This window comes from Hemitrygon akajei, chromosome 7 (genome assembly GCF_048418815.1).
Source record: "Hemitrygon akajei chromosome 7, sHemAka1.3, whole genome shotgun sequence".
NCBI lineage: Eukaryota > Metazoa > Chordata > Chondrichthyes > Myliobatiformes > Dasyatidae > Hemitrygon > Hemitrygon akajei.
In genome coordinates this window covers 185,876,453-185,901,662 of record NC_133130.1, presented here as the reverse complement: position 1 = coordinate 185,901,662, position 25,210 = coordinate 185,876,453, and the positions used below count along the sequence as shown (strand labels likewise).

General features: G+C 40.4%; 1 protein-coding gene across 4 annotated transcripts in view; it reads left to right on the top strand.

Annotated features, from left to right (window-relative positions):
- Positions 1 to 25,210, top strand: part of col27a1b (collagen, type XXVII, alpha 1b) — a 591,175-nt gene that overhangs the window by 64,257 nt on the left and 501,708 nt on the right. For all 4 annotated transcript variants that reach the window (XM_073052881.1, XM_073052882.1, XM_073052884.1 and 1 more), the window contains exon 3: positions 13,183 to 14,609. In XM_073052881.1, coding sequence (XP_072908982.1) covers positions 13,183 to 14,609 — 1,427 coding nt within the window. The remainder of the gene's footprint in view (positions 1 to 13,182; positions 14,610 to 25,210) is intronic.

Sequence of the window (25,210 nt, the reverse complement as noted above, 5' to 3'; positions counted from 1 at the left end):
CTCTGATTCCATAGATACACAGAAAATCTACAGCACATTACAGGCCTTTCAGCCCACAATGTTGTGCCAACCATGTAACCTACTCTAGAAGCTGCCTAGAATTTCCCTACTGCATAGTCTCTATTTTTCTAAGCTCCATGTACCCATCTAAGAGTCTCTTAAAAGACCCTATTGTATCCACCTCTACCATCCTCGCTGGCAGTGCATTCCACATACTCACCAGTCTCTGTGTGAAAAGCTTACCTCTGACGTTCCTCTAGAACCTACTTCCACGCACCTTAAAACTAATTCTGCATTCCATCGATGTCCCACTATAGCCTCTGACAACCATCCAGACTATCCACAACAATCCCAATTATTGTGTCATCAGCAAACTTTCCAACCCACCCTTCTACCTTCTCATCCATGGCTCACTTTCATTCACTGTAGCCTCAGTTTCCAGGCTCCCTTGAAATACACCTTGTTTTATTTCTCAGACTCCCAGGAAACTCACCAGAGGTTTGTTTCCACCTGCTTCCATTAACATTACTACATTCACTGGAAAACTTATGATTCTATTCTGTATCATCATTGAACGTGTATTCAAGGTGCGTTGGCGTATTAATTTGATAGTCCAGAAAATCTGTCCATCTAACAGCACCAAAGTCCTAAACATGTGGATTAACAGTTTTGTTTTACACTGTATATACAATTGAAAACTCAGTTTAACTTTAAATCAGCTTTATTTGGTGTAAACAAATATCGACAGACTAATAAATAGAAAGTGAGAGACAATGTAGGTGACATATGCATATGATGGTTCTCCTGATAAGTTTGCCCTGCAAGAAATCTCAGCCAGCTGAGAAGCTGATAGTTAGCAATGATGAACTTGGCATAAGGTATTGTATCTTCCAATAGTAAAAGGTATACAATCACCATATCTTTGCAGAATACGTCCAACAGATATCTTATGAAATATATTTGCAGAGAGATAGTGAAGTTCTTGGAAGTGAGACCAAATTATTGACCTGATTAACAAATAGGCTGAGATCCAAAGTCAGAGTTGGGATTACAGTTAGATGTTCTAGAAAGCATCTATGGAAAGAGAAATGGTTAATGCTTGAGGTCCTGGACATTTTGTCAGATTGAAATAGATTGTCTTACTATTAAGACAGCTATATGCATCTGAGGTTATCTTGAAGCCAGATACGTCACCAAACATCAAGGTGAGAATAATTTGATTCACTTTCAGACAATTGCAGGAAGAGAGATGGACTGGGTGGCCAGTGCACAAAATCTGGAGTGGTTCCAAAGACGTCTTTTCTAATCTTCCCATCATTTTCTCAAATAAAATTTCTCCCTACCCAGTTGAGGATGTCGGACAAACAGTCCATTGACTTGAAGACACTGGTGCCCAAGCGGAGCTGGGAGTGATCAGAATAGATGTGAAGTGTACTAGGTGAGCTCAGATTTAACACAAGGAGAAAAAGATAAAATATATCAACATGCAAAATAAAGTGACATTTAATAATCAGGCAAATATAGCATTTCAAGCAACCTAGATAAATACAAAACTTAAAGGTTTCAGAGGGAAGGCACAGATAAGAACAGGTAAGCTTTTAGTCCTTAGTTAGTGTAGGCAGGATTGTTAGGGCAGTAGAACACTCCTCCTGTGATATATGGGATTTCTGGGTATCAAATAGTCACCTAGAAGTCTGCATCAGCAAGAAGTGCACCCAACATAATCTCCTGACTGACAAGGTCAAGAAACTGGATGGAGTTTGAGCTGGATGTATTCAGGCCATCTGGAAGGCTGAAAATGCCATAAATGAAACTTTTACTGAAGAGATCCCACCCAGAGTACATACAACAGATAGCAGATGGGTGACCATCAGGAGATGTAAGGGAAGTAAGCAGTCAGTACAAGGTTTTTCATCTCATTTCCTTGATATTATTTATTTATTATTGTTATTCTTTTCTCTTTTGTATTTGTACAGTTTGCTGCCCTTTACACATAAGTTGTTTGTCCATCCTTTTGGGTGTGATCTTTCATTGATTCTGTCTGTTTCTTGGATTTACAATGTATACTCACAAGAAAATGTATCTCAGGGTTGTTTATGGTGACGTAAATGTACTTTGATAATAAATTTACTTTGAACTTTACTCTTGAATTTAAGATAATCTGATGCTTAAAATATTACATTTTCAGAACTGTTTGGAATTGATTATCCAAGTTATTTTCTGAGAGAACAAACCTTTTTTAAATGTAATACTAAGATTCTATTCTGATTAAAGAAGGGTAGGGTCTTTTGAGAGAGGACAGTTGTAAGTCATATTTTGTTTAGGCTCTGATATGAATAGAACATTTTGACGCAATGAACTTTCATTCTGTCCATTTGTAGGATTACCCACATGACTGAACCCACTATTTGCTGATAAGCTTGCATATACATGCTCAGTGGCTGGATTACAAGTAATCTTTATTCTTCAAATGAAAGGTTTATTCAATTTTGTTTTATTATATTTATTCATAGTTTTGTGGCCTAATTAGAAAGCACTGGAAAATGGTGCTGAGATCACCACCAATTAGTCTGTAACCTCATGGTCTGGGGCAGACTGCTTAAAAAGTTTGCACTTTTGATTAGAATTTCCAGGTGGCTCCAACTTCACTGTTTACTTTCTGAATACATAACAATACAAGTAAGTTCTGGATGCTCACGCCAGTTCAACCCAGTTGGTGCTGATTATAGCAATCTTCTTGAAGTGGTTGACAATGCTGCCAGACTGTAGCTCTCATTCAGTGTTATTCAATTTAATAATATTACATTTGTGGTTTAATACACACTTACTCTTGCATGGCCAGAGAATGACTAACAATGGATCCAGGTGTTGATATTTTAATGTCTGGTGTTCTACAAGAAGCAACTTGCGGGCTGCTCCTGCTTTGCACCTTTATTCTACCATCATCTGAAAGCAGCTAATTTTTGATGCTGGAGGAACCTAGCAGGTAAGGCAGTGCATATGGAGGGAAACGGACAGTCGATGTTTTGGGTTGAGCTATTTAAATGGACTGGATGAAGAGTCTTGACTCGAAATGTCGGCTCTCCATTTCCCACCATAGATGCTGCCGGACCTGCTGAGGTTCTTCAGCATCGTGTGTGTGACTTCAGATTCCACTTCCACGTTCTCCTATGTCTCTTAATTTTTTAACATGCACATTCTACACAGTTTTATCTCACAGCCAGCTCCCTTGTTCCATAAGACCATAAGATATAGGAGCAGACATAGGCCATTCAGCCCATTGTGTCTACTCCACCATTCAGCCATGGGCTGATCCAATTCTTCCAGTCATCTCCACTCCCATGCCTTCTCCACATACCCTTTGTTGCCCTGGCTAATCAAGAACCTATCTATCTCTGTCTTAAATGCACCCAATGAGTTGGCCTCCACTGCCACTCGTGGCAACAAATTCCACAGATTTACCACCCTCTGACTAAAGTAATTTCTCCGCATCCCTGTTCTAAATGGATGTCCTTCAATCCTGAAGTTGTGCCCTCTTGTCCTAGACTCCCCTACCATGGGAAATTCTAGGTTTTCTTATTCAAATGTGTAGTGAGGAAAATCTGCCCTGGGCCCAGTGTGTAAGTACAATTATAAAGAAGGCACGGCAGAGTGCCTCTGTTTCCTTAGGATTTGCGAAGATAAAACTATAGATGTGTGGTAGCAAGTATATTGACTGGCTGCCATCACAGCCTAGTATGGAAACACCAATGCCCTTGAATGGACAATCCTACAAAAAGTAGTGGGTACGACCCAGTCCATCACGGGTAAAGCCCTCCCCACCATCAAATACATGTACATGAAGCATTGTCGCACAAAAGCAGCATCCATCATCAGGGACTCCCACCACTCAGGACATGCTTTCTTCTCACTGATGGCATCAGGAAGGAGGTACAGGAGCTTCAGGAATCACACCACCCTCTTGAAGCAGAGGGGATAACTTCACTCAACTCACTTGGCCAATCACTGATTCCCACAAACTCTGGGCTCACTTTCACAGACTCTTCATCTCATGTTCTTGATAGTTATTGTTTATTTATTTAATTGCAATTATTAATATTTCTTTTTTATCTATCTTTTTGTATTTGCATAGTTCATTGTCTTTTGCACACTAGTTGTCCTCGTTGTTGCAGTCTTTCATTGATTATGGTTATTAGATTTATTGATTATGCCCACAAGAAAAGGAATATCAGCGTTGTATATGGTGATATATATGTAGTTTGATAACAAATTTACTTTGATCTTTGAACTTTGATCTGAAATGTTAGTTGTTTCTCTTTCCATTATTGTGGCATGACCTGCTAAGTGTTTCTGTGGCCTGTGAACTTTTACACTTCCACACTACTGATTGTAGACTTCAGGAAGATTAGGACAAGGGAACACAAACCAATCCTTATAGAGGGATCAGAAGTGGAGAGAGTGAGCAATTTCAAGTTCCTGTGTATCAATCTCTCTGAGGATGTGACCTGGAAGCAACATATTGATGCAGCTATAAACAAGGCAAGACAGTGGTTTATTTAATTTGGAGTTTCAGGAGATTTGGTCAACTAAAACACTCGAAAACTTCTACAAATGTACTGTGGAGAGCATTCTGACTGGTTGCATCACTGTCTGGAATGGGGGGTGGGGGGTGGAATCTGCTGCACAAGATTGAAATAAGTTGTAGAAACTTGTAAAATTAGTCAGCTCTTTCATGGGTACCAGCCTCTGTAGTATCCAAGACATCTTCAAGGAACGGTGCCTTAGGAAGGCAGTATCCATCATTGAGGACCCCAACACCCAGGACATGCTCCCTTCAATCTGTTACTGTCAGGTAGGAGGTACAGAAGCCTAAAGGCACACACTCAGCGATTCAGAAACAGCTTCTTGCCCTCTGCCGTCTAATTTCTAAATGAACATTGAACCCATTAACACTACCTCACTACTTTTTTATTTCTGTTATTTTGCCCTACTTATTTTAAGTTAACTATTTAATATATATATATATATATATATATTTACTTACATATATATGTAACTCAGTTTTTTTCTCTGTATTTATTTATCCTGTATTTCATTGTACTGTTGATGTAAAGTTAACAAATTTCACAACATATACCAGTGATATTGATTCTGATTCTGATACCGTTCATTAGTAAATACAAAAGGGTAAAGAAGTCCTGATTGCTTCTCATTTAGTAGATGCCAGTGTTTGTAACGAGTTGAAGACCAGCTGAACATTCAAGGAGTGTCTCTGTCTCTGCATCCATTGGATTCTCATCTGGCACAAACAAGATGAGGTGCAATCTCTGGATCCTTGAACCATTTGGATGCTCTTTATCCACAAGAATCACTCAGTTCTCTCTGCATACTACTGTTGGCACAATAAGAGGAAAAAATTTCTCGACATTAAGCTGCAGACCTAAAGGAATAACTACCAAAGCTCCTTAATTGGCAGCAGCAGATTTACGCTTACATTTAGGGTGATTTTCAGCTTTGACTAGAGCTGTGAACTGAAGACTCAAATATTCAATGCCAACAAGCTCCTTTCCACAGTTATCAAATCCTTGACCTTTGTTCGCTTTAAACAGCCCCTGTGTTTTTGTAGGGATGTAGCTCTTGCTCCTGCTGAGTGCTGGAATTCTTGTAGATGCAAAATGCATGGCAGCCTGGTACCTATTGACACTGCTTGTTGTGGCAGGGGGTTTGGTGTCACAATCATTCTGTTCTGCCTATTGCTTCTGCTTGTAATGTAAAATGAGTACCTGCAAATGCCAATTAAAATTGCAGCCAAATTGGCACCCCTGCTGCTGAAACATTGGATGAATTAAGCCCTCTTTCATGTCTTTGCTGCTACAACTAGGGAACTCTCTGCATCCACATTTTGTCAAAACTCCTTTGAACCACAATTTTGCATCATCAGTGTCTCTTAGTGATATGGTGTTATGATAATAATCTTCCCTCCAGAGTGGAGAAAACAAAAGAGCTGACTTCAGAAAGAGGGGCAGTGCACATGCTCCTGTCTACATTAAACAGCAATGAGGTTGAGGGTTTCAAGTTCCTAGGTGTGAATATCACTAGCTGCTTATCCTGGTCCATCTGTGTTGACATTAGGACCAAGAAAACTCCCCAATGCCCCCAGTGATGTGCTGGTCTGGTAATTGTCTACGATTACCATACCCCAACCACAAACTGTTCCAGCTGCTTCTGTCTGGCAACAGTACCACAGCATGAAGGCCAGGACCAACAGACTATGGGACAGCTGCTTTCACCAGGCCATTAGATTTATCAATGCATATTGATCTGATCGTCTATCTGAGTGTGTGTGTGTGTGTGTGTGTGTGTGTGTGTGTGTGTGTGTGTGTGTGTGTGTGTGTGTGTGTGTGTGTGTGTGTGTGTGTGTGTGTGTGTGTGTGTGTGTGTGTGTGTGTGTACAATTACGTATACAATATACGGACCAAAAGAAGCTGCAGAAGATTGTAAATCTAGTCAGCTCCATCTTGGGCACTAGCCTACAAAGTACCCAGGATATCTTTAGGGAGCGATGTCTCAGAAAGGCAGCGTCCACTATTAAGGACCTCCAGCACCCAGGGCATGCTCTTTTCTCACTGTTACCATCAGGTAGGAGATACAAAAGCCTGAAGGCTCACACTCAGTGATTCAGGAACAGCTTCTTCCCCTCTGCCATCTGATTCCTAAATGGACATTGAAGCTTTGGACACTAACTCACTTTTTAAATGTACAGTATTCCTGTTTTTGCACATTTTAAAAAATCTATTCAATATACGTAGTTGATTTACTTCTTTATTTATTATTATGTTTTATTTTATTTATTAATTTTTTCTCTCTGCTAGATTATGTATTGCATTGAACTGCTGCTGCTAAGTTAACAAATTTCATGTCACATACCGGTGATAATAAACCTGATTCTGATCTTAGTGTCTGGGCAATACCCTCCCACATTTCCCTTCTTTATTGCTTGTACATTGCGACGGAGACACAATGTAAAGATTTTTACTCCCTCATGTTGTGAGATGGATTAAGAAATAAAATTCTCTTTCTAATATTGCCCTTGTGTAAATGGCTGGCAGGTGAATATGGAGGAGTTGATGAACATATTAGAATAGGTTAAGGGAAATAAGTGGGGTAATGGGCGATGAGGGGAATTCTGTGAGCACTGGCAAATTGATGGACCAAATTCCTTTTTCTGTTGTTAGAAAAAATATAAAGCACTGTTTCTGAAACTCATTCAATTGAAGTCAATGGAAATATTTCCATTACAGAAAACAATGAATTGCCACTATTATGTTGTAGTGTTCTCATACAGGTGTAGAAGCTCTGAACTTAACACCGAGTTAAACCGTAGTCAATGAAGGCACGATCGCAGTAAGATTAACCGTTTACTGTTCACTCTTCCACATTAACGTATGGTGAAAACTGTTGATAAAACAATACAAAATATATACAGTATTTGTTTCCTTCTTGGCATCACATTTACATCATAAATACTTGTAAAAGTAAAACTACAACAAACTATATTACATTTAAGTACAACATACAGTCAGAATCTACCTACACCATCAACAGCTTTAAATACACTTCAACACAAACTATCCAACAACGCTTTCAATAGCACAAGAAAATAAACTTTATCAACCGTCATTACTTTTAACAGAATCAGCATTAACATTTTTACTTCAACATATCGATTGTCAAATGAACTTACGGCGTTGCTTCTATGATGTATCTTTGTGCGTAGAATGAAAACTTTTCTCGTGTTGATCCTGCACACACAAGCCCCCTCCTTCCCGTTTCTCCAAACTGGTATTTTCCCACAAGACGCAGCAAAACCGGGTGTGATGTCTTTGCATGCCGCGATACATCACAGACAATGAATTTACTTTCAACAACCTTAACTTTAACTAGAAAATAATTACAAACAAATTACTAAAGTGAAAATGTAATAAAGCTAAACAAATGTTTTAAGGGCAACACATATATAGATGACAGGAAACAAATGCTGTATAATTTATGTATGTACAAATATACAATATATATTGTCACATGTACCTCTTGAGGCCACCATTGGACAGGGTTGACCATGAAAGTTGGTGTCTAAATACACAAGACATGGCTGTACAATAGAGAGAGCAAGCTGCCCCACTTCACACAAACTGATGAACCCAAAGGAATGGCAGAGACCGATACAGTTTGGCACCAGTGGTGTCACAGAACTCAACAAAGGACTGTCTTAGGGACTCCAACTCTGGATTGTTCCATCGGGGTTTACTCTGGAAGCCTTCCCCATGAGTGGGTACAGCTGCAAGGCAGTGGAGGGTTGAGATCAGAGTTTTCCGTCTCCTAGACGAGCTGCCAACCACGGCTGATGAGGCCCCATCTGCCCGAAGTGACTGGTTTTTAAGGCATCAGTAGCACGTTTTGCCCCTTCTCCTGTCAGAAGAAATGGCTCCGCCAAGCTTAGTAGCTAAGCCATATGTAAAGACCAGGAGCTGGACTTAGTAATCAGAGGCTATTTAATAGAGTCACAGCACTCTACTGTACAGGTGACCCGAGTTCAGTTCCCACCACTGCCTGCAAGGAGTTTGTACGTTCTCCCCGTGACTGTGTGGGTTTCCCCGGGAGCTTGGTTTCCTCCTACAACTCAAAAAGGCATACTGGTGGGTAGGTTAAAGGGTAATTGTAAATTGTCCTGTGATTAGGCTAGGATTGAACTGGGGGATTGTTGGGCAGTGTGGCTCAACAGGCCGGAAGGTTCTACTCTGCGTTCTGTCTCAATAAATAAAATTAAGACCGTCCTGCCAAAGGGTTTCGGTGCGAAACGTTGACTGTACTTTTTTCCACAGATGCTGCCTGGCCTGCTGAGTTCCTCCAGCATCTTGTGTATGTTGCCCGGTTTTCCAGTATCTGCAGATTATCTCTTGTTAGTGAAATGTGTTATTTGTGTTAACAACCAACACAACCTAAGGATGTGATCGGATTAGCCTACAATTATCACTACACGTTCTGGTTTGAGTAACATAGTTTGAGTAAAAACTTTACTCCCCCTACCCTTTTCTTCCATTCCTCACTCTTGCCTTTCTCACCTGCCTATCACCTCCCCGGGACCCTCCTTCCCTTTCTTCCATGATCCCCTCTCCTCTCCTATCAGATTCCTTCTTCTCCAGCCCTTTACCTTTCCCACCCACCTGGCTTCACCTATCACCTTCTAGCTAGCCTCTTTCCCCTCCCCTCACCTTTTTATTCTGGCATCTTCCCCCTTCCTTTTCAGTCCTGAAGAAACATCTTGGCCTGAAATGGCAACTGTTTATTCATCACCATAGATGCTGCCTGACCTGCTGAGTTTCTCCAGTATTTTGTGGTTACAGTCCGAGTATGTCATTCCACCAGTTTGAGGCACCGTGCTCTAAATATCTCATGAAAATATTAATGTTGAATGTGTGGAACTGTTACAAATCATTCCGGCAATTGGTTCAGCATAGAGGACTTTAGTGGTTCTCTGTGCGTAGAGGAGATTGGATTAAAGCCAGTTTGGAACAGACTTAAATTTTAATGCACAGTGCAACTAGAGTTCTATTTTTCCCTCCTATAGCTTATTCCCTTGGCTCCATTACACAACCTGCATTGAAAAATCCTCAGGTTCCTGCAGTGTTTGAAGCTAGAAGCACTGCAATACATCAGTTGTTTCAATCATTCAACATGTGTGTACTGTCAAGGATAGGTTTCTCTTTCCCTTAACGTTAAATCTAAATTTCTTCAGTTAGCCAAGAATAATAGGGAATAATTTCAATTCATCACTTAAAAAAATCAGACTGTTTCATATTAAGATTAGATCACATAGTTCTGTGGGTTATCAATATATAACTGAACTTCAGTGCTATTTTGTGACTAAATTTCAAGAATGGCCTTTCTGCAAGAATTGTGTGGCTGGCAAAATTTAGTCGAGTGTGTACATGCTCATACAGATAAAGACTTTGGTTCCTAGAATATTCACTAAACAGTATCATCCATCATGTTGTGCTGTTTTGAGTGGTGCCAAGTGAAGTTGGGTCACGTTTTCTTGTGTTGGAAAATCACTGGCAGCTCACAGGGAAGTTGGATGATTTAAAGTGGTATGGGTATGTTTGATGCTTATTTCTGTACTGTTAGGGAACTCTAGTGACCAGCTGGGGAATTGGAAGCTTTATACCAGGATTATGAATGAAGTACCCTGTCAATTCTCCACATTACCTCTTTGTTATAAATGTTCCTGTGGTGCTTCTGCTAAGATGCTGCTTGAGTTGGATCTGCCAGATGATGTTGCGGGTAGGATAGGTATACCTGATGGAGGATGGGAAGAGAAAGCTGTCCACTAATTCTATTCATCAAGGCTGTTCAGTGAGTTAATCCCATATCTCTAGCTCCCCAACGGCAAAGGATTGAGAAGCTGACATTTTATAAAACATTGCTGATGGAGGTGTGTTACACTTGTGCCTGTTTAATTCTGCCTGTCATGTTTGAGTTAACTGTTGTATTATCCAATCATTAGTGGTCAGACTATGCCACATTTTGTCCCTTTTAGTCCACAGTGTAAGGAGGCCACAGAAGGAGCTTTTTCTCTTCTACCTCGAGTAGAGAAAATCATCCTGAGGATTGTTAAACATTTAAAGCAGGTAGTTCCCAACCTGGGATCCATGGACCCCTCAGTTAATGGTAGGGGTCCATGACATTAAAAAAGTTGGGAACTCCTGGTTTAAAGGTTTATGCTGAGGGGTTTAGATGACTTCCATCCACATTTCCTGGTGCACCAGGAATTGGCTGCATTATCTGCATGTCAGTGACCTTATCAAACATGGATTGCAAAGGATGCACTCCTAACTCTGCATAAGGATTTGCAAGAAATTAGAGATGGAACCTCACCCCAATCCCCCCCTCTTCCATGTTGCTTAAATTCTGTTAACCAGGTTGGATTAAAATATCAGCCATTTTAACATACAACAGGCACACTTCCCATGTATGATACTGTCTTGTAATTCTCATCTGAATCCCCTAGACGAGTACTAGAGTTAAACTTCTTCCCTTGGAAAAATGGCACAAATAGTTCCTAAAATTCCTCATCTGACTGAAGCCCACAGTGTAACTCCATATGAAATCCACCTCTCGTCTGCAGGGCTAGCATATGAATTAGTCTTTAGTGATATCCAGAACAACAGTAAGGTAACACATCCCCTCTGCAGAGTGCTGGTTTGATGCAGGGAATATCTCCTGAAAATGTGCAGTGATGAAGGCAAAGTGAAGAGTGTGGTAACTGTGTATATGCGGCATCGATAACTGGAGAGGCCAGCAAACATTTAGATATATTAGACAGAACTGTTGTTCCTCTAATGCAGGTGTACCCAACCTTTTTTATGCCATGGACCAATACCATTGACCAAGGAGCCCGTGGACTCCAAGTTGGGAACCTCTGTGTGGTGAAGCCTCAGTATATATTAGCATTTGTTTCATCTTCAGCGACAGCAAGGAAATAGCCTAAGACACCAAACATCAATAGATACAGATTCATTTTATCACATTAACATCAAAACATACGGTGAAATGTGTCATTTGCGATATCGACCATCATGACCGAATGCTGATGGTGGGGTGGAGGTGTGGGAGTCATTTCCTTTTGTTCTGTCTTGTGTGTCTTTTCTGAAAGGAATGTACCCTGTTCCTCTTGGTATTAAAAAAGTGAAAGTTACATGTAGGTTTTTTTTGTGGTGAAAAGAAAGTTTTGAATTTTAAAGTTTGCAGTCGACTCATTGTCTTATAAATATGTGTGATATGTAGCAAGTCTGAAAAGTCCCTACAGCGGGTGCAGAAAGGATTTCCCAAATTTGTTCCAGGGATTAAAAATTGTGGTTATAGAGCTTGACAAGTGAAACTAGGGATGTTCTGCTTGGAGCTAAAAACAAAATGCCCTTTGGTCAGAAAAGATATTTATTAAGAACGTTTAATACATACAAAGTATATATGTTTTTCACAACAGACTGCCAGAATGTTTTCTGCACAATAAACACTGTTCCTATTAGCACATTTAAAATCTTGTCCAAGAGTTATAAAGATAGTGTCAAGAAAAACACTTTGACTCCCTGGAACTCACTTCCTGTAAAGGTGATGGAAACTGCCAATGAGGGAATTTGAAAGTGGGTTTTTCGTCACTTGAGGGGCTATAAAGCACGGTGGCATTTGGCTGTGTGACATTTGGCAGAAAGGATTCAAGGTATCATAGTCAGGTTAAGTGAACGCATAAGGATGTGTTAAGTAAATTAAAATGTAGGTCTATGTGAAGTCAACTGTTTTATCAAAAATAGAAAATTACTATGTTTATCAATGTTGAGAGATTGTTAGGTGTCCATGTTCAGAAAGAACTTGATATCCTTGTGCACAAGTCATTGAAACTTAATTTACTGGTTTAGCAAGTAAGTGTGAAGGCAAATTTTAGACCTTCATTGCAATAGAATAGAATTTCAGTAATGCAATAGGGTTGTCTTACTGGAATTTTAGAGGGCTTCAGTGAGATTGCATGAATAGGCCTGGCGTCCCTGCCTATGGAAGGAGATACAGAGAAAGAGCATGTTAGTATGAGGAGAGATTAAGCAGGCTGTGCTTGTATTCTCTTGGGTTTATCAAGAAGATATCTTATTGGAATATAGTAAATTCTTACGATGCTTGGTAAGGTAGATCTTTCTCCGGGTTGGATGTCTAGAACCAGTGCTCACTTCTCAAGGTATATGACGAAGTGAAAAGAAATTTCTTTGCAATTCCATATCCAAGAGGGCTGTGGAAGCTCAGTCCTTGATGGAGTTTTATGTGTTAAGAAAATCAAGGGACGTGGATGGGACACGTAGAGGAAAGTGTACTGATGGAAAAGATCAGCTATGGCTCTCTTCAGTGTAACAGCCATGAGTGTCTAAATAGTCGACCCCGCTTCTAATTCTTAAACATGTTCTAAATCAAACTTTGATGGTAAATTCTTGAATTTGATAGAATAGCAAAAGAATGTCAGAAACTCTCAAGGCAAAATGATCTTTTTCTTACTTAGATCAATTGTAAAACAGACTATTTTAAGATCTCACCTGTATAGACTTAATAATTAATTAACTTTCTGTTAATTTTACTTTTCAGATGTGGACATTCTCCAAAGGCTGGGCCTTACCGGGAAAAAAGCACAATCACAGTCATCACCATCTTCTGTAATGTCCCACTTGGTTCCTCAGGGGGTCATTCCTTTTAAATCAGGCGTTATTCTCACTCAGAGAGCACGTATCAAAACATCTGTCGCAGCACTCATTCCTGCCTCATATGGTACTAACTTCGCCATAGTTTTGAGCCTCTGCTCACATCGCATCAACAATGCTTTTTTATTTGCTGTTAGAAATAAGAAGAAAAAACTACAGCTTGGTATTCAGTTTATACCAGGTAAAATCATTGTGTACGTAGGACACAAACAGTCTGTATATTTTGATTATGATGTTCACGATGGCCAGTGGCATCACATGGCGATCAACATCAGGAGCCGAAAGGTTACTCTGTATACTTCTTGTGGGAAGAATCGCACTAATGCAAATTTGCATTTCAAAAAAGAAGATTCTTTAGATCCAGATGGTTCCTTTCTTTTGGGAAAAATGAACCAAAACTCAATTCAGTTTGAAGGAGCCATCTGTCAGTTTGATATTTATCCCTCTGCAAAAGCAGCTCATAATTATTGCAAATATATTAAAAAACAGTGTAGGCTGGCAGATATCTACCGGCCGAACCTTTTCCCACTTCTTCCTCTTTTACCACGTTCTCCTAATTCATCTGCTGTCTCTTCTCCATTAACGCTGCGTAAACGGACTGGGAAGGATGACAACTGCACCGATAAGTCGGCTTTTCTGGGCATGTCTCAAACGGTGCCAAACTTTAACATCCAGATCAATAAGCGATCGTCTTTTGACGCCACGTCCCAGCCTGCCCGTTTGTCAGTACAGCACCAGAGCACTGCTTCCTCTACTCTGCAGCCAGCAACGACGACGCTGATCCCGAGCGCTGAGTTTCTCCAGGTTCCTCCTCATATCAAATTTCCAACCACAGCCCCTGCTACGATGCTGTCCCATGCAGCTCTAGACAAATCCACGGGAAAAAGTAGTGCAAAGAGGCAGAAAGGACAGGTTAGCAAAAAACTATCTGATAACACAACAGAGCAAGACACGAAGAAGAAAGCTAAAGTGATTGTAAATGTGGCAACAAACCCAACGTCAGCAAAGCCAATAAAAATGAAATCAGAATACCAATCCACTGAAAGTCGATTTGAGACACAAAAGCCCTCTACAGAATTTGTGGAAGAATTGCTGCAAAGACAGAACCTGCAACCAGAGAGGCATAACAAACAGACACCAGAAACTAAGAATGAGCCAAATCTGACAACTCCAAATGACTCCAGAGGTACCTACACTGTGATGTCTATAACACCAGCTGCCACAGACGGATACCAAACATTCGGAATGGAAAGTTTTACCATTGATCCACGATTTCACAAACTTCTAGGTATAAAAGGAGACCCTGGACCAATGGTAAGATTCATGTCGACTTTTATATTTTTTGAATGTATTCTATATTTTTGTTTACCATAGGTCTTTTCTCAAACTTCAGTCATCATGCCCAATTTGCAAAGTATTTGCCATGCAAACACTGGAGTCAAATTTCACATTTGAAAAGCTATAACAGCCTACAACTGGTCAAGTCCTATTAGCACATCGCCCGAAGGAGTGCAAACTACCAAAAACAACCATTAACAAATAAAACATAGAACATTGAATCACTCAAAATATTTTTTGAAAATCCTTGCTGCAAAGTTAATTTTCCTGATATGTTCTTTTTGCAGCCAAATGCAATTAAAAAATTATAGCTTTCTGATGTGAAATGTGCAGTGGTCATTTGTATTACTCCAGAAATTGAACTGGATGCTTGCTGATGTAAGTTATCTTTGTATCCCTGATGTAATTTCCATATCAAGAGTACATGGTATAATATCTTTCCTCTTTGGACCATAGACAGGAACTTGCACCATATTTTCAAGGATTACCCACCATTGGTATTGCTGGAGCAATCTGATCTTCCTAGTGCATCAGTAAATTGTAACATCTGTGGTGCAAGTCAGTGCAGGGTACACCTGTGACTGTTTCCTCAATAACTAATATACTGCTTTGGATACTATTGGGCGGGATGACCCTCTAGGGGAAATCCACAGCAACCAGGTCTTTAAAGCTTGAGTCTGGTTCTGTGGCTCAGAATAGAAATGGGGGAAAGAGGAATGCGGTAGTAATAGGGGATTCACAATTAGGGAGATGGAAAGGAGATTCTGTGAACGAGAATGGTATGTTGCCTCTCAGGTGCCAGGGTCAGAGATGTCTTGGATTCAGTTAAAGGGGAGGGTGAGCAGCCATGAGTCATGGTCTGCATTGGTACCCATGGCATGGGCAGGAAGCAATAACAAGGTCCTGCAAAGTGAGTTCAGGGAGTTAGTTAATTTAAAAGAGAGGACATCCAGGACAGTAATCTCAGGATTGCTATCAATCATGCATGCTAGTGAGTCAAGAAGTGCGAAGATGGTGCATTTTAACGCATGGCTAAGGAGATGGCGTAGGAGGGAGGGCTTCAGATTTTTGGTTCATTTGGCTCTCTTCCATTGCAAATGGGACCTGTACAAAAGGGTGGTTTGCTCCTGAACTTGAGAGGATCACTATCCTTGCAGGAAGGTTTGCTAGTGCTGCTCCAGAGATTTTAGGTTGGAGTTACATGGGGTTTGGAAACTGGAGTGGCAAAGGCAGCAAGTGGAGTGGCTTTGGAGAAAGTAGATGTTTAACCTACAAGCTAAGACAGAAACTGACTGGTTGATAAGCATGGTGAGACTAATGTTCTGAGGTGTGTCCATTTCAGTGCAAGAGTATTGTAGATAAGGCAGATGAACTTGGAGAGCATAGATCAGCACTTGGAATTATGATGTTGTAGCTATTAGTAAGATTTTGTTGCAGGAGGGGCAGAACTTGCCAGCACAATGTTCTTGGGTTCCAATGTCTTTAGACATGATAGAGCATAGAGTTCCTGACCTATTTTTATGCTATGGACCAACACCATTAAGCAAGGACCCTTGTGGAGTGGACCCCTGGTTGGGAACCCCTGTGATAGAGGGTGAGGCATTAAAAGCAGAGGCATGGCATTACTCATCTGGGAAAATGTCATGGCAATAACAACAGTCAACATACTGGAGGGCTCATCTACAGAGGCAAGCTGGGTCAAATTGAAGAATAAAAAAGGGATGACTTTGTTAATAGGATTATAATGTAGAGCACCTAATGGACAGTGAGATTTAGAGGAACAAATTTGTAGAGAGAGAGCAAATATTTGCAAGAAAAATAAGATTGTGATAGTAGGTGATTTAATCTTCCACATATTGACTCCCATACTGAAAAAGGACTGGATAGGATAGACTTTGACAAATGTGTTTGGGTAAGTTTCCTTTATATGTAGAGGTCCCAACTAGATAGTGTGATACTGATCTCCTCTTGGGGAATGAGGCAAGGCAGGTGACAGAAGTGTGTGTAGAGGAACATGTTGGATCTAATGATCATAACTCCATTAGTTTCAGTTATGGAGAAGGATAGGACTGGTCCTTGGGTTGGGATTCTAAATTTTGATGGCATCAGAGGGATCTAGCAAGCATGGATTGGGATAGGCTGTTTTCATGAAAAGAGATGCTTGATAAGTGGAGAGCTTTAAAAAATCAAATATTGAGAGTCCAGAATCTGCATGGCCATGCTGGAATGCAAGGCTGACAGGCTTTGGGATCCTTTGTTAAAAAAACATTGAAACATCGGTAAAGGAAAAGCGGATGGGACATATCAGATATAGCCATTTAGGATCAAATAAGGTGCTTAAAGAGTATAAAGAATGCAAGGGAACACTTGAGAGAGAAATTAGGACTAAAAGAGGACACAAGATTGCTCTGGTAGACAAAGGTAAAAGAGAACCCAAGAGTTTCTATAGCTATATGAAAAGCCAAAGGGTAGCGAAGACCAAAGTTAGTCCTGTTGAAGGTCACTGGTGTCATCTATGCATGGAACTGGAAGAAATGAGAGAGATCTTAAATGATTTTTTTTGTATTTGTGTTTACTCAGGAGACAGGCACAGGGATTATAGAATTAAGGCAAAAGAGTAGTGAGGTTGTGGATCATATCTGGATTGTGAAACAGGAGGACCTAACTAGGTGACCCTAGAACCTTATGAGAAGCAAGTGAAGAAATTGCAGGGGCCCTGTTAGAGATATTTTAAACATTCTTAGCCATAAATAAGGTCCCAGAGAACTAGAGGATAGTGAATGTTGTTCCATTGTTCAAGAAGGGCTTCAAGAATAAGTCAGGAAATTATAGGCCAGTGAACCTGACATCAGTTGTGGGTATATTATTGGAAGGTACTCTAAGAGAGAGGACCCATACATATTTGGATAGATGAGACTTAATTGGGCATGGTTAGCATGGTTTTGTGTGTGGTGGGTCATGTGTGCCCAATCTTATGAAGGATTTTGAGGAGGTTACCAAGAAAGTTGATGAAGGAAAGGTGGTGGATGGACTTTACATGGACTTTAGTTTGGCCTTTGACAAAGTCCTGCATGGGAGACTGATCCAGAAGGTTAAGTCACTTAGCATTCAGGATGAAGCAGTCAGCTGGATTAAATTAATACATTAATGATCTGGATGATGGGGTGGTAAATTGGATTAGTAAGTATGCAGATTATACTAAGGTAGGTGGCGTTGTGAATAATGAAGTAGGTTTTCAAAGCTTGCAGAGAGATTTAGGCCAGTTAGAAGAGTGGGCTGAAAGATGGCAGAGGGAGTTTAATGCTGATAAGTGTGAGGTGCTACATTTTGGTAGGAATAATCCAAATAGGACATACATGGTAAATGGTAGGGCATTGAGGAATGCAGTAGAACAGAGTGATCTAGGAATAATGGTGCATAGTTTCCTGAAGGTGGAATCTCATGTGGATACGGTGGTGAAGAAAGCTTTTGGTATGCTGGCCTTTATAAATCAGAGCATTGAGTATAGGAGTTGGGATATAATGTTAAAATAGTACAAGGCATTGGTGAGGCCAAATTTGGAGTATTGTGTACAGTTCTGGTCACCGAATTATAGGAAAGATATCAACAAAATAGAGAGAGTACAGAGGAGATTTACTAGAATGTTACCTGGGTTTCAGCAGCTAAGTTACAGAGAAAGGTTAAACAAGTTAGGTCTTTATTCTTTGGAGTGTAGAAGATTGAGGGGGAACTTGATGGAGGTATTTAAAATTATGAGTGGGTTAGATAGAGTTGACGCTGATAGGCTTTTTCCATTGAGAGTAGGGGAGATTCAAACAAGAGGACATGAGTTGAGAGTTAAGGGGCAAAAGTTTAGGGGTAATACAAGGGGGAACTTCTTTACTCAGAGAGTGGTAGCTGTGTGGAACGAGCTTCCAGTAGAAGTGGTAGAGGTAGGTTCGATTTTGTCATTTAAAAAAAAATTGGGTGGGTATATGGACAGGAAAGTATTGGAGGGTTATGGGCTAAGTGCAGGTAGGTGGGACTAGGTGAGAGTAAGCATTCGGCACGGACTAGAAGTGCTGAGATGGCCTGTTTCCATGCTGTAATTGTTATATGGTATATGGTTAACATTGGCTTAATAGGAGATGCCGGAGAGTGATATTATATGATTGTCTCTCTTATTGGACCCTGTGACAGGTGGTGTGCTGCAGGGATCAGTGTTTGATCCATAGTAACACATACAAAATTCCAGAGGAACTCAGCAGGTCAGGCAGCATCTCTCGAGTGGAATAAACAGTTGATATTTCAGGCCAAGTTCTTTTATCGGGACTGGAAAGGAAGGGTTCTTCCCTCCTTTCACCCCTCTTCTCTTGGCCCGTCGTCAGACCCTCATGGGCACTTTCCAATTTCCCTTTTCATCCTTCCAAACTAAATATCAAAATAAATCTGTTCTTTCACCTCCCCATCCATTGAAGGAAAACATGGAGACTACAGTAGTTATTTTAAATGGTTGTTATGTAATTTACACGCTGTTTTAACCAGGGACCTGGGAATCAATCCTCATAGAGAGATCAGAAGTAGAGAGAGTGAGCAGCTTCAAGTTCCTGGGTGTCAAGATCTCTGAGGATCTAACCTGGTCCCAGCATGCTGATATAGTCATAAAGAAGGCAAGACAATGGCTATACTTTATCAGGAGTTTGAAGTGATTTGGCATGTCAACAAATACACTCAAAAACTTCTATAGTTGCACTATGGAGAGCATTCTGACAGGCTGCATCACTGTCTGGTATGGAGAGGCTACTTCAGAGGACCGAGAGAAGCTGCAGAAGATTGTAAATCTAGTCAGCTCCATCTTGGGTACTAGCCTACAAAGTACCCAGGACACCTTTAGGGAACGGTGTCTCAGAAAAGTAGCTTCCATTATTAAAGACCTCCAGCACCCAGGGCATGCCCTTTTCTCACTGTTACCATCAGGTAGGAGATACACAGAAGCCTGAAGGCAAACACTCAGCGATTCAGAAACAGCTTCTAAAAGGACTTTGAAGCTTTGGATACTACCTCACTTTATTTTAATATACAGTATTTCTATTTTTGCACATTTTTTAATAATTCAATATATGTAGTTTATTTACTTGTTTATTATGTTTTATTTTATTTTTTCTCTTTCTCTCTGCTAGATTATGTATTGCATTGAATTGCTGCTGCTAAGTTAACAAATTTCACGTCACATGCCTGTGATAATAAACCTGATTCTGATTCTATCCCATACTCACCCATGTTTGTTGAAGAGTTTTATGTAAATGCTAGCTGAAATTACAGACCATTGGTTTCTGTTTATGACTGTCTTGGCGTTGTTCCTTCAGAGAAATGTTCTCCTGCTGTATGATGAGATGGCTCTGTGTACTTCTCTCATTTCTTTGGCTCCTCGTTCTAGCATTTGCAATCTCTTGTGTTTCCAGCTTCCTAGTATTAAGGCTAACATTATTTCTCAACTGGCATCAACATAAAATCCCATTCAGTTGTGAAGAACCTTGTTGTATGCTTGCTGACTGTTATTTCCACTTACAAAAAGAAACAGTAAGGGCAATTAGTAAATAATTAATTGATAAAGTCTTGTGGGAATTGTTGGGAATATAAAACCTCTCCACCACTCATTAAAAGTTGTTTGAGGGTCAGTTTTGATGAGGTCTTAGAGCCAAATTCTTGGGGGTGGAGAGGGTTGGAAAAGTACCTGCCATGAAAGGGACCTTCTGAAGTCAGATTCCGAATGCCATCTTAGAACTTGCTGTAATGGACTTCACAAGGAAGTAATATCCCCTCCAAAAGCCCATTGCGCATTTTTCTTTGACATGTCTTTATGAACCGTCTTGAAATGTTTTTCATCAAATAAGTGCAATTTATATAGCATTTATCATTTGTCTTGATGAGCCACTAATGTTATGTGCAACTGTCAGCTACGTAACATCCACGTAGACTCAAAAACAGTTGCTTTCCCCAAGCAGTAAGGCTGATCAACACCTCCACTCACTAACCCACCCCTCCACAATTCCAGCCACTACTACTTTTATCATTTCCTGTCAGTCATCTTATGTACAAACACTCCTGTGCCTAGGGTCACTTTATGGATATACCATCAATCTATGTATATATAAGCTACCTTATGTATTTATAGTTATTGCATTTTCATTATTATTGTGGGTTTTTTTTGCTGTATTGATAGGGAGTAACAATTATTTAATTCTCTTTTACACTTATGTACCAGAAATAACATTAAGCAATCTTGAATCTTGAATTTTTTAAATAGTCTCTTGAAATTCAAAGTGTGATAATTTTGCTTGTGCACATTTATGTTGTGTTTCTTTGGAGAACATTGAAGAATAAAGGAATTTGATTTTTGTGAAAGGATGCAGAAAACATTATTAGATCAATGAACCTGTTCTTCTTAGTTATGTTTCAATATCACATGGGTTACTAATTCCATATCAATGAAATCACTTTGCATTGGAGGTGATGAACTACATTACAAGGAATTTGGTTTCTGTCTCTCTGTTCTCTGAGAAGATGGTGTCCATTTAGATCTGTCTGCCCACAGTGCTGCAGGCTAAAGCTTTGTAAATTGTGTATTTAAGAGTGAAAGCTGGTTGCTATAGTGTAGGCAAGGTGCCAGTTCCTCAGGTGATGGCACAGATGTCAGTATTTAATAGAATGATTAGTTCTACACTGTGAAAAATCTTTAAAATTTACTAGTCTTTGTTGATATACCAGATCTCCTCAGGTCCTTAATGCAGTGTAATTCCTGGCATGCCTTCTTCATGACTGTATGGATGTGTTGAACCTAGAATAGATAACTCTGGAATGTTGATGCCCAAAAACTTGAAACTGCTCACCCTTGTCACCGTTGACCCCTCAATGAAGACTAGTGTATGCTTTCACAACTTTCCCTTCCTGAAGCCCACAATCAGGTCCTTGGTCTTGCTAACATTGGGTTGTTATTGAAATACCACTCAACCAGCTGATCGGTCTCATTCCTGTACAAATCGTTGTCACCATCTGATTTTCTGCTAACAGTGGTGTTATTGACGAATTTATAGATGATGTTTCAGCTGTCATGAGTGTTGAGAGCAGAGCATTGGGCTAAGTGCACATCCATGAGGTGAACCTGTGTTGATTACCAGTGAGGAGATGTTATTTCCGATTGTGGTCTCCTGATGAGGAAGTAAAAGATCCAGCTGCAGATGGAGATACAGAGGCCCAGGCTTTATTGATTGGTACTAAAGGGATGATGGTGTTGCTGTTGAGCTGTAATCAATAAACCTCAGTCTGACATGGGTATTGCTGTTGTCCTGGTACCCCAAAGCCCAGTGGAGAACCAGTGAGATTACATCCACTGTAGACCCGTTGTGGTGGTAGGAAAATTGCAGCATGTCCATGTTCTTGCTCAGGTGGAAGTTAATTCTAGCCTTGACCAGCCTCTCAAAGGACTTCCTCACAGTAGATATGAGAGCTGTCAGGCAATCGTCATTGAAGCAACTTACCCTGTTCTTCTTGTATGATTGCTGTAGGATGGAAACCTCAGACAAACAGCAGTGAGAGGTTGAAGATGTCCTTGAACATTCTAACCATTGGTTAGCACAGGTTTTCAATATCAGCCAGGAACACAATCGGGGTCTGACACCTTGCAAGTGTTGCCCCTCTTGTAGGATGTTCTGATGTTAGCCTCCAAGGCAGAGAGCACAGATGCTGTAGAGATTTGCATAGATTCATTTTTTGTCCCTTTCAAAGCATCTATAAAGGTGTCGAGCTCATTTGGAGTGAAGCATCATGCCCATTTATACTATTAGGTTTTATAGGAAGTAATAGCACAGAAACCCTGCCACAGCTGTTGTGCATCCTATTGGTCTCTAATGTCACCTTTGCATTCTCCTGGTGCCCTTCAGAAGGTCATACCTGGACTTCTTGTAGGGTTCTGGATTGCTGATCCTGAATGCCACAGAACTGACCGTCAGCAGACTGCATAATAATCTGAGTTATTATGGCAGCAATTCCTGAGGAATTGAGAGGGGTTGCTAAGGCACTGATGTGAGAAGTTGCCAGGGTTACAAAGCAGCCCTTTGTTACTAGGGCGGATGCCATTTATTGAGCTTGTTTGCTTCATTAAAGTTGATTCCATTCATATTCAATATTTCCTTTTCCATACCATCCATTAAAAAAATTTTAGAAGCAAAGTGAAAAGTTAAATTCATTGGCGGGAGGTATTTAAGTGCAAGTGGTTTGATAAGTTGCATAAATTCAACGTTACCAAAGAAACCTCACAGAATTTGACTCCCAGCTCTCGGTACTTTCAACTTTGTAATTTTTATGAAGCTGGATTTTAATATATCCCGGACTTCAGGAATATGTTTAAAATGGGATCCTGCTGTGCAGCTGAGAGCTCCGTTTGATATTTACAGATGCTACGTGAATTTGCCGAGGCTGCACAAGTTAAATGGTCTTTCACTGCTTCCTGTGGACTGGGAAGATTTTAACATCTTTTCTGCTGAAGATAGTTTTGAATGTGTAACTAGCACTGATTCAGCACTATGCACCTCCTCCCCACCACTCCCCATTCAAAAGGCATCTTTGCTTTCCTTAAAATAAACCTTCACACCCTGAACAAACTCTGAATGAGGAGCTAGTTCATGATGCACTGGCATACCAACTCCAAGACCGGAATATTGACATTTCACACTCCCAATTGCTGTGGGCTGAACCCAGTAGCAGCTTTTTACCATTGGTCTTTCCAGCAGGCTAATGTTTGACCAGCTGTTGGGCAGAAACAAGGAAAAATGCTAACAAGGTTCTACATTAGCATGAGATCTCTAGCCACCCAGCTTTTTCAGTTTCTTCCACATTCTCCTCAAATATCAGGCCACGAAATGGTATTAGCACAAAGATGAGAAGATCTGCAGATGTTGGAGATTCAAAGCAACACACACAAAATACTGGAGTAACTCAGCAGACCAGGTAGCATCTATGGAAAAGAGTAAACAGTCGACATTTCAGAACGAGACCCTTCATCAGGACCTAGGGTCAACTATTTACTCTTTTCCATAGATACTGTAAGGCTTGCTGAGCTCCCCCAGCATATTTTTTTGGCATATTGCCACAGGATGGTATGATAGTTTCTGAAATGTGGGGAAGGTAGGAACTGCGAATAGTTTCATTCCACAGAGCCTGATAATGTAGATGCAAGGTGATTTGTAAAATTTTTGACTAACTTGAAAGATCTGCACACAGTTCCTGAATGTCTCAAACTACTCAAAATAGAACAAGCAAAACACACCAAAGGTCAAGTCATTGACTGTGTCACCATGGTTCATTTGAACAGTGGTGAATTTGATGGTGCTAAAATTAGCTTTAGCCGTCACCCAGGGAGGTAAAACAAAAATCAGACACAGTTTTAACTTCTGGTAGTTATCCAACAATCCTTTCTGAAAGCAGACATAAGAATTACAGGAACAATTTAACTTGGATGAGCTCCATAACTGTATAAGTCCATCAATAACTAGGCTCACAGCTCTACATAAGAGTCATCATCTTCTGAATTTACTTTTTAAAATTAATTTTCAAGATCTGCAAATCTAAGCCCAGCATTTATTACTTATTTCTAGTTGCCCTTGAGAACTTGGCAGTGAGCCAGTTACTCAGAGGCAACTACGGTCACTATGGTGGAGGTAGTCCCACATGCTCTTGGACAGGGAGTTTCAAAATATACATGCAATGACAATGACGTTGTCATTGATGATTGGGAAATTTTTAAGGAACAACAGAATTTAACTAAAAAGGCAATACGGGGAGAAAAAATGAGGTATGAACGCAAGCTAGCCAGGAATATAAAGGAGGATAGCAAAAGCTTTTTTAGGTATGTGAAGAGAAAGAAGATAGTTAAGAACAATGTTGGGCCCTTGAAGAATGAATTGGGTGAAATTGTTATGGGAAACAGAGAAATGGCAGAAGAATTTAATAAGTACTTTAGATCTGTCTTCACTAAGGAAGACACAAGCAATCTCCCAGATGTATGGATGGGCCAAGGATATAGGGTAACAGAGGAAATGAAACAGATTGACATTAGGAAGGAAACGGTGTTGAGTAGACTGATGGGACTGAAGGCTGACAAATCCCCAGGTCCAGATGGTCCGCATCCTAGGGTACTAAAGGAGGTAGCCCTGGAAATTGCAGATGCATTGGTAATCATTTTCCAATGTTCCTTAGATTCAGGATCAGTTCCTGAGGATTGGAGAATGGCTAATGTTATCCCACTTTTTAAGAAAGGAGGGAGGGAGAAAACAGAGAACTATCGACCTGTCAGCCTAACATCAGTAGTGGGGAAGATGCTAGAGTCCATTATTAAAGATGAAATAGTGGCATATCTAGATAGCAGTGATAGGATTGGGCCGAGCCAGCATGGATTTACCAAGGGTAAATCATGCTTGACTAATCTATTGGAGTTTTTCGAGGATGTAACCAGGAAGTTAGACAAGGGAGATCCAGTGGATGTAGTGTACCTCAATTTTCAGAAGGCATTTGATAAGGTCCCACATAGGAGATTGGTGGGT